General features: G+C 33.5%; 1 protein-coding gene across 3 annotated transcripts in view; it reads right to left on the bottom strand.

The window, feature by feature from the left end:
• Nucleotides 1–2,058: 2,058 nt before the first annotated feature.
• LOC306848502 (sodium- and chloride-dependent creatine transporter 1-like) overlaps nt 2,059–15,120 on the bottom strand; it is a 32,839-nt gene continuing 19,777 nt past the window's right edge. For 2 of the 3 annotated variants that reach the window (XM_079383094.1, XM_079383096.1), the window contains exons 8-14: nt 10,318–10,430; nt 8,476–8,613; nt 7,211–7,313; nt 6,935–7,035; nt 5,754–5,924; nt 4,213–4,386; nt 3,946–4,084 (exon numbers count right to left, since the gene is read on the bottom strand). In XM_079383094.1, coding sequence (XP_079239220.1) covers nt 4,246–4,386; nt 5,754–5,924; nt 6,935–7,035; nt 7,211–7,313; nt 8,476–8,613; nt 10,318–10,430 — 767 coding nt within the window. In that variant the 3' untranslated portion in view covers nt 3,946–4,084; nt 4,213–4,245. Of the gene's footprint in view, nt 4,085–4,212; nt 4,387–5,753; nt 5,925–6,934; nt 7,036–7,210; nt 7,314–8,475; nt 8,614–10,317; nt 10,431–15,120 lie in introns of all 3 variants that reach the window. The other variant, XM_079383095.1, reaches the window with a different exon arrangement.

Here is a 15,120-nt window from a genome sequence, read left to right as displayed (position 1 = left end):
AAGTTTTTTTTTTACACAAAATATCTACATTCATTGTGGTTACTGTCTAATTGCAGAAAATGTATAAAAATGCTTTTTCGAATTTGTAAATAAAAGATTATTGTAGTAGATTTGACAAAGAAAATACTATTTCTATGTTTCTACTAAAAAAAATTGACATTTAATTTATGGATTTTTTTTTTTTTTTTTTTACAATTCAGTTTTTTCCTCAGAATTTTGTGTCTGGCAATTCTAACGATACAAAGTCAGAACTGTGAAATTAAAAAATATCCAATTTTACCTCAGAATATCGAGGTAAAAATAAATGAGCCTAGCTCAGAAATGATATGGGAATAGCCTGTCAGAATTGTAAGATAAAAAGTCACCATGTTTTAATTCCGTGACAGAAACGGGCATCCATAGTTACTTGCAGATGTTTTTGTAATTATGAAATTTACTAGCAATTTTTTAGTGTTTTTTTCCAGTACCATTTTTTTCCTTCCAGTGTAGAGTATAGGCCTACTGAGGTAATATTAAACTATACTGAACAAACTGCTTCAAGCTGTAATCCATCACTGTTTTTAGTGTCACCAGTGTTTACTTGCTCATGTAAATGTGAGTGGGAGCTGATTTCAGCTTTTGTGCTTCAGGACTGAACGCCCATCTGTTTCAGACTCTGGGCAGAAATAGAGCAAACTAGTTCAGCTAAACATAGTCAACAAACTTCTGCCAGCAGCAGCCCGGCTTAATATGGCAGCTGCGCTCTGCTGACAAACTGCCATTTGTCTTTAAAAACCAGTCTGAACCGCATGAGCATCATGACTGGCCCTCCTGCCCAACAGGTCAGCAGCAGACAAGGTCTGACTAAGATCTTCATTCAAACAACCCTTATAAATATGCACTGCAGTGCAATGCTTATTATAGTGTCCATCAACTACCTACCACTGCTATAATGTAAAGTAGCCAATGTAAATTAATATGTATCTACTCTGGACTCTTTAAGCCTGTAAGTTGCATATTTGATAAATCAGGCTCTTACAGTATAAACATTACACACACACACACGTTGGTTTTTGTGGTTTATGGGGACTCTCCATAGGCGTAATGGTTTTTATACTGAACAAACTGTGTGTGCTATTGCCCTACACCAACCCTACACCTAAACTTAGCCCTCACAGGAGACTTTGTGCATTTTTAGATTTTCAAAAAAACACCATTTAGTATGTTTTTTAAGCCTTTTGAATTACAGGGACATAGGCAGTGTCCTCGTAAACCACCTTCATATTGTAATACCTCTGTCACACCCATGTCATTATACAAATTTGTGTCCTCATAAACCATATAAACATGCACACACACACACACCAGTGTTTGAGACAACAACAATAAAAAAAATTGCAACGAGACTTTTCATGGAGTTAGTTTATTGCCGTTTGTTGCTTTGACTTGGGCAAGTGGATCAGCACAAGATCACAGTGGTGGAGCATGAAGCCCTTCTTACATGAGAGGGATCCTGTTAGATGGGACACTAACACACATGATACAGTTACCTTAGCTTTACTACTGTTAGAGTTAAAAATGAACAACCATGGTTACATCACAGTGTGTTACAAACCACAAGAGTGAAAGACGCCAATGAGCTTATAACCAGGTCAACTGTGAAGTTTCAAGACAGTATCGTCACCCAAAGCTTTGGACTCTCTCATTACACGGTCCTCTCGAGGTCTGCTTTATCGTTTGGTTCTACTGAATCTGTAACCAAGTCTTTGGATTCATGAAACAGAGGCTAATTGAGTTAACACACTGCATTCTGAGATTGATTCAGCTGTGATTCTTCTGTGCTGTTCACATTCCCTTTAAGGACGTTGTATAATTTTTGCTCTCTATAGCTCGACAAACATTCAGCAAACCTTCAGTGCAAAGATACTGTCGAGAACATTTGGCAGAGCACAAGAAATGACATAAAACATTTTTTCTTATTTTGTTAACTTTTCTAGATAAATATTTCTACATGTAATCACTATTTAATAATTGATCTACTGACCAACCCAGGCTCTTCTCTGGATGAAAAAAAAAGAATTTTTCTGATGGTGAAAATTAGTTTGATTTGGCTGACTCTTTCTTTGCAGTTTGGCTTGTTTAAAGGAATAGTTCACCCCCAAATAAAAATGAGCTGAAAATTTACTCTAAGGCCATTCAACAAGTTGATGCTGTCAAATGGGTGCCATCAGAATAAGAGCTCAAAGAGCTGATCAAAGCGTCACAATCGCAAAACATCTTGATGGATTTGTTTTTTTTTTTTTTACTTCACAAGATGTTAATTGATGGACTGGAGTTGTGTGGATTATTGTGATGTTTTTATCAGCTGTATGGACTCTCATTCTGATGGCACCCATTCACTGCAGAGGATCCATTGGTGATGTAAAGCTAAGCTCTCCAAATCTGTTCTGATTAAGAAACAAACTCATCTACATCTCAGATGGCCTGATGGTGAGTAAATCTCCAGCAAATTTTCATTTTTGTATGAACTATTCCTTCAAGTCAAATTGGACTAAATGGTTAAAGATTAAGGCCTTTGGTAAACCAGTATCTCTAAATTTGAAGCGGTGAGGAGGTTAACTTAGTCCTCAGATGTCTGAGGGGCACTTAGATCATTTCACTCTCACTGCAGACAGTCATAAAGGCATGTTCAACTCTATGGATGGATGTGCCACTAAAATGGACATATATAAACCCATTGAAACTGCTGAATATGTTCTAGTGTTCCTCAAAACCATAGACTGTTGGTTTATGGGTATTTTACAGTGAGAGATTGAATTATAACCAAAACAACAAGGTAAACAGCTTCTCCAATTTAGATGTTGAATGAAAACCAAATCGAGCTGGATTCTGGGGGGTCAGCAGAAAATACTGGAGGTTTCCACACAATCTAAAACATTTAACAACTGCAGCACTTGATATTTCAAATAAAACCCAAGTTTGTGTGCTATCTGTCTCATATGCAACTGCTATGCAGCGTTTCACTAACAATTCCCACTCCATGTTATCATCTTTATCAAAAGTACATACAGCATCAAACGTTAAAATATAACACACAGATATCAATATGTATTTATATGCATATAAGCAAAATAATAGCCTTCACAAAATAAATCTCTGATTTATTTTACAGTATGTAAATCACAAGAAGAAAAAAACTTTCTAACACGATTAAAAAGTGCTAGCAGATTATTTTACAACAATGTGCAAATGTATTCTGAAGCCTTACATTATGTCTAATTTGTACATTCTGATTAGATCTAAGATATCATGATGATTTAGTGTTTGAGTTGATTATCTACAGGGCAGAATTCCCACAGGTCAGAATGAGGCCAGTTTGTCTTGGTTAAGTCTTGGCTATTTGTCTATGGGTTCTCAAGACAAATAAAGGCAAAGTTTGGCAACTATGTGTCAAAAACTGCAATGTGTTTACAGCAGAACAACAGCGATCAAGATCTCCTCAGCAGTAAACGCTGTGATATCGCACCAGGAATTGAGGTCACCTGTGTCAGATGAAGACACATCAAACGAAAGCTACAGAAATGATTTTTCATCATTTGGCAACTATGTGTGGCCTTATTGACATGAAATCTGCAAAGACACGTTTAGTTTGATTGTTAAATCTGTATCTATTTTTGCTGATCAGTTAAATGCAACACTGTTTTTTGAAGTGTACATTATTTTAGTTTAAATATGCATGAGATTTTATGAATTTGAGATTATCGTGTGTATGTGTGTATTGGGCCAATTTAAGTCAAGGATGCATTTGTAGATCATTTTTTCCCTTTTGCTTCATTTAAACCATGTGTTTCTTGCTCAGATTTGATTCTTGTGTCAGTGCAAAGAGACCCATATCTCGTTCAGGAAAGTGGCCTGTGGGAATTCTGCCGCTCTGTGAAATAATGTTATAGGCTACACTATACTGTCCCCTCCAAAGACATGCTGATTTTGCCCTGCAAGTCTTGATATCTGCAATAAACTTTGCACATCATTTTTTATATTTTCCATCAATTTATATAGTTTGCAGTTTCAACCGGCGAAAGAGGAAGAGCATCTGCTAGAGGATCTGTAGTATGAAACAAAATGTAACCGTCAATTTCCATCAGCTGTTTTAAGACTGTAAGATGATGCAGAATTCCATCAAATGTCAAAAACGAAAAAAAAAAAAAAAGACAATTTCTTCAACCAGCTTGCCTTAGGAGGGTTGTTGTAGGATTTCCCTTTGATCTACATAACACTCTCAAAAATGATCACCTTGTTCTCCTCCGTTCCAGGAGACAGAGAGGCCAGGCTTTTAATGTCAGTGTCAGGGGCCATGTATTCGAGGTGATGGCCTCCCCACACTGGTTTGGTCAGATTTTCCCAACGCTGCAGGAAAAACAAAAAGCATAATGATTTGAAGCAGCTCATGTAGTCCTAATATATGCATTCTGAATAAAATCAAGCTAGTTTAGAGAACTACAAGCCATTTACTGTAGCTGTGAGAATTACAATTAATGATAAGCTTTGTGTCAACAAATCTGTGCTGACATTTCCATTTAGTTTGTCAGCAGGTTTTCCCAAGTTATGCAACATTATTTTCAAGGACTGACAGAGTTAACATGTTAACACGTGCAAATGACGGTTTACGGTTATTTATAAATCAGACCCAGATTTATTCTTTGTACGGTTGTTCTTTTGCATGGTTTTCTTTAGCAGAAGCAGTAACAAAAAGTAAAAATTTGATGAAAAACTTAGTTTTTGAAGTTTTGAGAGACAGCAAATGACATAAAAATACACAAAACCCAAATAAAATTAAATTAAAAAAACTTAATTTATTACTATGATTTATTAAATTGTTCCTTAATTTTAGGTGAATTAAAACTATGCAATAGTACAACATCTCTACTATTTAATTACAACAAGGTAACAAATGAATCTTTTTTCCCCCCACATCAACTAAAATTAATAATAAATCAAATAAATATAGAAAAAATGACTAAAACAAATTAAATCGTAACATCTAAAATATAAAAGCTAATTTTAAAGTACTAATACATACTATATTAGTATAAACAATACAAAAACACACGTTGCATTGACCTCCAAATGTGCATTTCTTGTTTGCTGCGATGCATAATATTCTGATTGTTTTTAATCTGAGTGAGCCTGTATCCTTATATAGATATCAGCATATTTTCCTAATGTCATCCTCACTAATTGCTAAACCCCGAAATAACATTTAGTTTTCCTTCCTTAAAAAGTAACGGAATGCCTCACCGCACTATAAAAGCACGAGTTTAATCACAATTACTATTTAATTTGACTGACAGCCCAATTATTTTCTATTTCCTCCAGCATCCTGTGCTAGTTTTCCAACACATGCATGCCACAGACCTCAGCTGTATTCAGTATTCAGTGTGTGTTTGGAAGCAAACATTGAGGGGGTGAAGCATTGTGGTCTATCTACAGAGGAATGACAACCATTAGCCTAGTTACTATAAATACACGCATCGCTTTCTCATGAGTAATTCTGATGCTTTTCAGTGAGGTAACTGACCCATAGTCCAACTCCAATGCATCGACGGCTACAATAAACTGCTGTTTTTGGACTGTTTGCACTAACTGTTGTTTGTGGGGCTGCTACTCAGCATTTGGAAGATGCACATAAACAAAGCTACTCGTTCAATGCTCTCCACACTTCTTATGTGTTGGCTAATAGAGCAGTGGTTTGAACAGGCTGAAATGGTGCAAACCTCTCTGAATGTTCCCTTGGCTCCAGAGAGTTTGTACAGAAGGCTAACGGGGATACAGAGCATGGAGGAGAGAGCCAGACACCATCCGATCACCTCTCCCCACCACGGGTACACATACACATTGTTGTAGGTCAGAGGCTTGTAGTTCAGCAGGTGAAACAGGAAGATACCCTGAGGACATAAAGAACAATATCAGAGTCAACAATCTAATTGAATAACACCTAACAGGTCTTTTTAACTTTGTTCAGGTCAGTTTGACCTACATCCGCTTTTCAAACCGCCTTTATTTCTTGACATTTTGTAAATAGTTTTCATTTAGCGTTATGAATGAGCCTGCAAAGTTTTGACACATGGACATGTTTTGGAAAGGCTACACAAATTAGTTACGCGTTCTAAGTTGTGGGTCAAATTGACCTCCTTGGTTTCCATGCAATTTGCCAAGTCAACACTTAAAAAAACATTTATGTATTTACTTGATTTATTGTATTGCTTGTTAAACACTTAAATATGAAATACATGAGACTTTATGAAATTTAAGACTCAACGTTTATTCAAAAATCAAAACTTCCAAGGAAAATTCAGAAAGTTTTTTTTTTGGGATCTCAATTACAAGAAAATTACAAATGATAAAAATCCAGAAGTAGTTCAAATAGCAAAAATTATTACTTACACTAAGTACAATTAATGTTAGATTCCAGGGTTGTTATAGTTCACTAAAACTTGAAACATAACATATTATCGTTGCTTGAAATAAAATAGAAACTTTTTTTATGCTATTATCTCATTTTCAGTTAGTTCATCTTTATGTACTAAAATAAATAAAGTGAAATTAAAATGATAAAAAAAGATATACATAATTAAAAAAACTAATGCAAAACAACAAAAACTTTAATGAGAAAATGAAAACAGGGAAAAAAAACAAAACTAGTAGCTAGTCATGACAAAAAAAACAACTTTTTGTGTCTGTGCAGCTTATTTTGAGCATAAAAACAAGCTACAACAGAGGTTTTTATATTAATCTTTTTCATATTCTTGATTTTTGGCAAATTGCACGGAAACCAATGTGGCTCAATTTGACCCACAACACAAAAGTTATATTGAGTTTTTAAATGGCATAAATATTGACAGGCGTTACCGTTTTTAAAATGCATGAACAGGTGGGAGTATTTTCCAGCACTCACCATGCAAACACATGGAGTTATAAAGGACCAGCACCACTTTATCCACGGGAATGGCCGGTAACCGATCATACGGGCAATATCGTCCATGAACCTGTCAGCACCTGCACACAGCGACATGAAGTCAGCGCTCTTTTGGGTGTGTGTGGGATTACAGCAGTGTTACTGTCAGCACAGGGTCCTACAGGATATTCTCACAAGAGAAATGCCTAAAGTACTCATGATAAACTGATGAGACGAGAAGAGAATGGAAAAACAGCTGCATGAAGAGATTCTCACCATAAACCCACGCGACAACCACGCATTCCCAGAATGCTTGCCACAGTAGGGTCATTCCACTGGCTGAGTAGTAGTCAAAAAGCTGGAAGACGAACATCCCTCCCTGTAAACGCAAATTGATATGAAATCAAAATAGACCCTTTTTACTTCATAAACAGCTCACAATCAGTGCATGTTGTTTCACAGAGAAAAAGTAAACACAAATATCAAATTTCTCACGAATAGTAGAATAATATAGTGGTAGAATAAATATATACAAGCATACCAAATATTGGAGTTGGTATGATTTTTTTAATATTATTGAAAGAATTCTATTATGCCAGTCGAGGCTGCATTCATTTGCAGTAAAAATTGTGAAATATTATTACATATTTAAAAAACTGTTTTCGATTTGAATATATTTTAAAATGTAATCTATTCCTGTAATCAAAGCTGAATTTTCAGCATCATTCCTCCAGTCTTCAGTGTCACATGATTCTTCAGAAATCATTCTAATATGCTGATTTGATGCTCAACAGACATTTTTTTTATAACTATCAAACCGTGATACATCTTTTGATACATAAATAGAAAGTTAAACGGAACAGCATTTATTTAGAAAATTAAAACAAAATATTATTTGAGCATTGTAATTTTATATTCATATTATATGAGATTTGCAATTTCAAAATGTAGGGCATAAACAACCCCAGACTTTCTAGCAATAAACCTTAAATTTTATTATATAAAACAAAAATATGCCACAATGGAGTTTGCAGTGGAGGTTTTTAGTTACTGATATAATTACTTTTCCTATTATTTTCCCATAATCAAAAACTAATATTAACCAGTAATATCATAGCTCACTGGTCAAATTCCTAGTTCCACCCTGCATTATTAATATTTGGTTTCACTCTGAAAAGAGTGAATTATATGTGTCATGAATGTTGTCTTTACAACAATTTTTCACCTTCATCTGTGTTTGAAAAACACACATGAATCAATATCACAAATGCTACTTGTCAGGTTATTTTCACTTTGATTCTTTGAAGTTTCCTTGTGTATAGCTTTGAGTCACTGTGAGCTTTATAAGCCACGTCACTCTCACATACGACAACAATTTTCACTGAAGAAAGCTCAGCTTCTGAATGAGAGCGTGATGATCTAATACCCAGAGAAAGGACTTGTGACAAACCACTATATTCTTATCTGAGTAATGGAGAGCCACATGACCGGTGCTGATGTTCTCACAGCTGATGAAGCGGTGTTTCATTAAGAGGACTCACCTGTGTAACCATGGAGAGATCTATAATGAAGCATAATAAACAGCAGATCGCCACAGCGATTTCGCGCTGATAGCGCATGTAATACTTTCCAGGGTAAAGATCAAGAATGCCAGTTACGAAACCCTCCACACCAACAAACTGCAGAAAAAAAGCAATAGGGGTCAGATGTGTTATTAATGGACTCACTTCGAAATCAAACTCAAAATATTTTCAGTTGCATGGTGACATTTTAATCAAAAACACACAAGAGTAATTCTCCAGCAAATGAAAGGAAAATGTCCTCTGACAACTGAAATAAAAACTCAAGTTAGATTTAATCATTTCCACATTTGGAACTTCAGATTCATGGCAGTGTTATTCTACTATTATAGCTTTTATTAATATTTTGAATGTTTTTTTGTTGTTGCATTTTTGTCATTTGTATTAATTATAATTTTTATTTATTGATTTATTTATTATTTTTGTATTTCTTAAAATAATTGTTATTTTAGTTTTTAATTGTTTTAGAATGTCTTTTATTTCAGTGAATGTTTCTTACTAATGGAAATTATATTTAAACTAAAAAATGTTTTCTTTTAGTTTTAATAATAATATACAATACAGTATATAACATACTAATAATAACCTGGAAGATAGTTAGAAAAAAAACTGCCATTATTATCATTATAGTATTATTTAATAGATATTGTACATCTAGTTGTTACATTTTTCTTGATCTGATGGCATTAAAAAAAATATATATATATTTTTTTTTTTTCAGTGCCATAATCATAAAAACAGTAATCAAATGAATCTCTATCACTGTTCTGAAAATATTTTTAGATTTGTTTTCATTTATGTTTAATAGATATTATAAATATCACTTTATAAATAAAAAAGGTTTGTCTTGATTTGATGGCATTAAAATATTATTATTATTAATTTATGGTAATATTATAGTGTTGGTTTTTGAATATTTTCCATAAATTATGAATACAAATATAAAAAAGTCAGTGACTACATTTTTCTTGATTTGGTGGCATTAAAACATTATTAATAATCCATGGTAATATTGCAATATTATGCTAAAATGCTAAAATATTAATTACAAATATTTAAAAGTCAGTTGTTACATTTTTCTTGATCTGATGCCATTAAAATATATATATTTTTTTTAAATTCAGTGTCACTTTTAAAAGCAAAAAAATCTCCAATGTTCAGAACATATTTTAAATTATATAATTTTTTATTAATATTTATATATATATATATACATATATATATATATTTTTTTTTTTTTTTTTTTTTTTTGTTTTTTTATCCAGATTTTATTTTGATGGCATTAAAATATTATTATTATTAATTTATGGTAATATTATAGTGTTGGTTTTTGAATATTTTCCATAAATTATGAATACAAATATAAAAAAGTCAGTGACTACATTTTTCTTGATTTGGTGGCATTAAAACATTATTAATAATCCATGGTAATATTGCAATATTATGCTAAAATACTAAAATATTAATTAAAAATATTTAAAAGTCAGTTGTTACATTTTTCTTGATCTGATGCCATTAAAATATATATTTTTTTAATTCAGTGTCACTTTTAAAAGCAAAAAAATCTCCAATGTTCAGAACATATTTTTAAATTATATAATTTGTTATTAATATTTATATATATATATATATATATATATATATATATATATATATATATATATATATATATATTTTTTTTTTTTTTTTTTTCAGATTTTATAGAAAAATTTCACAGATTTCTGTGGGTGGCATTTTAAACTGTGGCCATTCATATCATATGAAAACCACACATGAGATGCGCATGTCTGCATGTGAACTGACCTGACTGTCCAGTCCTAGCAGTAGCAGCATGAGGAAGAATAGGGCAGCCCACACCGGAGCCACGGGCATCAGAGAAACGGCTTTAGGGTATGCTATGAACGCCAAACCGGGGCCTGCGGGGAGAAGAGGAACATGAGAGACGTGTCACCATGGGCTACAGGTCGCCCGCATCTCAGACACACATACACACATACAGCACCAACGGAACAGAGAGAGATAGAACTCAATCAGAGAGAAAGAGAGAGAGAGAGAGAGAATGAGAGATAGAAGCACCTGGATGAAGTGAAACGAAGCGAGAGCTCGTGGAAAAAAGGGGAGCGGGGAGTTGAGTTTTCCTATTGTTTTTTTTATTTCTCCTCTATATCGTTCATTTCAGTCGAATGCTTTTTACCGGAGATAAGCCGTAATGTCGTGTAGGCTGCGTGTCGTTAGAGGTGTGTAAGTGCATGCTAACATCGATAATACCATAATACTAGTAAGTATCACAGCACACAAGTTCACAAATTTACAATACTGACAAATTGAACTCAAAATTGAGTCTTGGGTTGGATTCCGTAACTTGATTTGTGTCCTAAAATATAAATGGACACAAAAAGCTGCGAAATGAAGAAATATAAACTGAACTGAGTCGGCTGATAACTGCATTTCGGTCTGAAATGAGCTGCTTAACTGCAAAACTAAACACTTAAAGGGGTCATATCACATTTTTATTATTTCATTTATTCCACTGATGCTGTTTGTAAAATTTGTCATAGTAAAAGAGCCATTGTTTAGTTGATTATCATGATAAATGGGTTGTTTTGCCTTTATGACTTCTATTGTATGTATGCACCCTCTTTGCGTATGAAATGAGAAGTGAAGTTTAGCTCACTCGCATTGTTCCCATTATGTTTTGTAGCTGCTCCATCCATCAAAAATAGCCTGAATTGCACTGTGTTAGTTTTATAAGACATTCTGCACGCAAATGAGCCACTCAGACTGATCAGAAATGATCAGGGAGATCTGGTTAAAGTCAAACTTCAGTCTAGAGTTGAGATTCTTCTGCTACTCACAACAGCATCAACACAGGGTTTAATGTATTAGCTCTCCATTTAAGCATTTAAGAATAATATATTTCAAACTTTGTCGATATTTCATTACTGTGACCAGATGGCCATGTTATAGCGTGTCAATTGATGCTTCAGTCATGTGTTGAAATATTATTATTAACATAATAATAGTGTTATGGTAATATTATATTTGAATACAAAAATATCTTTAAAAAATCAGTGGATATAATGTTTTCTTGATCTTCATTAAAAAAATGTAAATACATTTTTAATATGTATTTTTTGTCATCTTAAAATCAGTAAATCAAAGACATTTCCATCAATGTTCAGATAATAATTTCAGATTTTATGGAATAAATTAACACATTTCGGTGTGTGGCATTTCAAACATTAATATCATATAAAAACCTCATCATCCTTAAAATGTTTTCATGTGTAGACTATTAAACATACGCTTCAGTCACTGATTTCTAATGCTGAGATTCTTCTGCTAGAGAAGATTCTGCTTTAAAATATTTTATATATATTTTACTCTAGTTAACTAATATTAGTATATATCATACTTCAATATTGCATTACTGTGCCTGGAGAGTCATGTTATAGGTGTCAACTGATGCTTCAGACATGTTGAAATAGTATTGTTATTAATTTTTTGGTAATATTACAGTATTAGTTTATAGAAAAACCTTTCATAAATAATAACGTGAATAAAAAATATTAAAAAGTCAGTGGTTACATTTTTCTTAATGTGATAGCATTGTGAAAAAAATTAAACATATGTTTAATGTTGCAATCTTGAAAGCAGTTATCAAATACATCTTCATTAATATTCTGATCATTTTAGATTCTAGTTTTGAATAATCTTAACAAGTTTCTATGGGTGGTAGGGATGGGTGATAAACCGGTAGAACTTTTGGACTATCATCTCTCTCGCAGTTACACGCTTGCGTGACGTTTCTGTGCTAGCCTACGTGGTCACAAAAACATATGTTTTCATTGTTTTCATTGAACACGTGAAAACATCATGTAAAATTAAATTTCTCATTATATGACCCCTTTAAGGAATAGTAGAGGTGGGCTATTTTTCTATTACCAGTGGATATTACGACACTGGCTTTTAACTTACATCTAGGCCTGATTTATGACAAATGTAGCAAGATCCACGCAAATGTAATGGAAATACATGGGGAACAGCCAGAAGAGAGACATGCCTTATATTAACATCAAGCGACTGTTTGAAGAAGGTTAGTGCTAGACGTTAGTGTTTTTTATAGTGTTGGGGTTAAAGCAGGCGCTGAGTGCCGGCGGTGTACAGTTTTGTTTTTTTTCCCCACACATTGGCTTTGTCTCTTAAGATGGATGAGCCTGATTGTGGAATGAGGCTAGGCTACGCTGTGCATGTCGGGCCTGCCCTGCCTGTGTGGCAGACGGTCGTAGGTGATGACTTTAGGGCTGGGCTGTAGTAGAGGTGTAAATGCTAACATTAGATATCAGAGGTTTACCTGCATTGGCAGACTGCTCCAGGACCCCTCTTGAAATCGAGATGTGCACATCTCAAGAGGCAAAGTTCCTGGTTAAATAATCCTTAAATTAATACTTAAATAAAGCCAAAATATAGATATAGAGATATAAATAAATATATATGAATCACAAGATATATATATATATATATATATATATATATATATATATATATAGAAGGGGACTGAAGACAATCAAGGAAAACTAGTCAAAGCATCAAGTTTATGATGGGGAATCTGGTTCGCTTTCTAACTGTAACTGTCATCCGATTGTGTGCTGCAGGAAAATGAAAAATAAGAAAAAGCCACAAACAATGTGTCGATGGTTTCCTTCTCAAAATCGTCTGGAAGTACAGCACATCACAACCCACTCGGACATGACGACACAAGCACACTGACACACAGCGCCTCATTTAGACCTCGAGATCTATTTCTAAACATCACACTGACACAGACAACACACTAGAAGACAAGGACCAACACACACACACACACAGATGAGATTCTCACACACACACACACACACACACACACAGATGAGATTCTCTCTCACACACACACACACACACACACACACAGATGAGATTCTCTCACACACACACACACACACACTCATTCCTCATTTAAAACATGTCTGCGTGTGTGTGTGCATATGTGCATTCTTGACGTTTTCTTAAAGGGGACATATCATATTTTTTCCACTGAGTTCTGTTTATAATGCTTTTATGCCAAAACAACATATTTTAGTTTTTTATATTTTAATTTCATTTAAAAAAACATGCAGGCAATCTCATTCCAGGTTTCTGAAGCCTGAAATCCAAGTATCCCAAATAAAATAAAAGCTTCCTCTTCCATGTAATGCAGTATTTAAATCAGTGTTATTTTTGCATCATTGAGATGCTATTCGTTTTTAGTTGTGTTTTAAATTTGTCATATTTATTCATTTTTATGAAATGAATAAAAATTATTAATATTCATGATTAATATTTAGTTTTTATTTTTAGACTTTTCATTTCCTTTTTAAACGTCAATAGGTTTTAAAGTTGTAGTAATTTTGTTATGTGCTTTTGTCATATTTAATAGTTTGTTTTTTAAAACACACATATACATACACATATATACACACATTTATTTTATTTATTTATTTTTTCTCAGATAAAATTTAAATTAATTTAATTTGAAGTAGTAAAAATGTGTTTATTGATTTAGTTTTAGTTAATTACAATAACCCTGGTTTATTAGCTACATCTGTGACAGCAGGGGTGCCATGTACAAAAGTACTAAAATTAGTGCAGATTACAGATTATCAACTAATTTTGGTACCCAAGTGACCAAATCTGTCAAATGTAAATCTGCTGCTGTGCATTATGTTGAATTTAAACAACAATACGAACATGAAAAAGAGACTTGAATACAATATCTACTTCCGAAAACCAGAAGCAATGGTTACTTCATTGAAACATAATTGCAACCTACACTCAATTAAATTTTTTAATGTTTAAATTAATATTAAACTTAATTTGGCATTATGAAAAGCTGACTGAAAAGAGCAATTCCTCATGATTTGGCCCCTTTAAAGCATGCAGTACACTGGTGTGTTAACCCCAACATGTACGAGCAGCGATCCGATTAAAATTCATTCATTTCAAGGACGTGAGGGTCACTTTGTATGAAGTCCGTGGCATCTTGCCAGGTCATGTAAATGTGTATGTAAAATCAAGGCATTGCATTTTGGGAATTATATATTCCTCAGTGTTTCAGGACACAGCAAACGGGAAGAAGACTGCACTAATTGTGATGTCGAAAACTCACAAACATACACACACCTGCATTCAGAACAGACTCTCTCTCTCTCTCTCTCTCTCTCTCACACACACACTATACAAAAAAATAATGAGTGACAGAGTTGTTAAATCATGAATCAATATGTGTTATTTACCATTAGAAACTCAAGCACACAAACAAGTAAGCACATATACACAAACACACACAAACACACACACACACACACACACATAAAACAAACTGCTAATTGTCTGGTCCCTTTCACAGTAATATGACTAAGAGCAGATAGCATTGTATATAAACATGATCTTCATTTATATTCTGCTGTCAATTATATTGTCAAACCAACAATAAACATTTACAGTAATACACAATACAAGCCATATCACACTGCATTGAAATTCATTTACTGTATAATATCATCATCATCATCATCATCATATAACATA

Source organism: Barbus barbus (assembly GCF_936440315.1).
Source record: "Barbus barbus genome assembly, chromosome: 28".
In the NCBI taxonomy this organism is placed as follows: Eukaryota; Metazoa; Chordata; class Actinopteri; order Cypriniformes; family Cyprinidae; genus Barbus; species Barbus barbus.
Note: the sequence above shows the minus strand (reverse complement) of the source record. Positions and strands in the feature narration are given on the sequence as shown.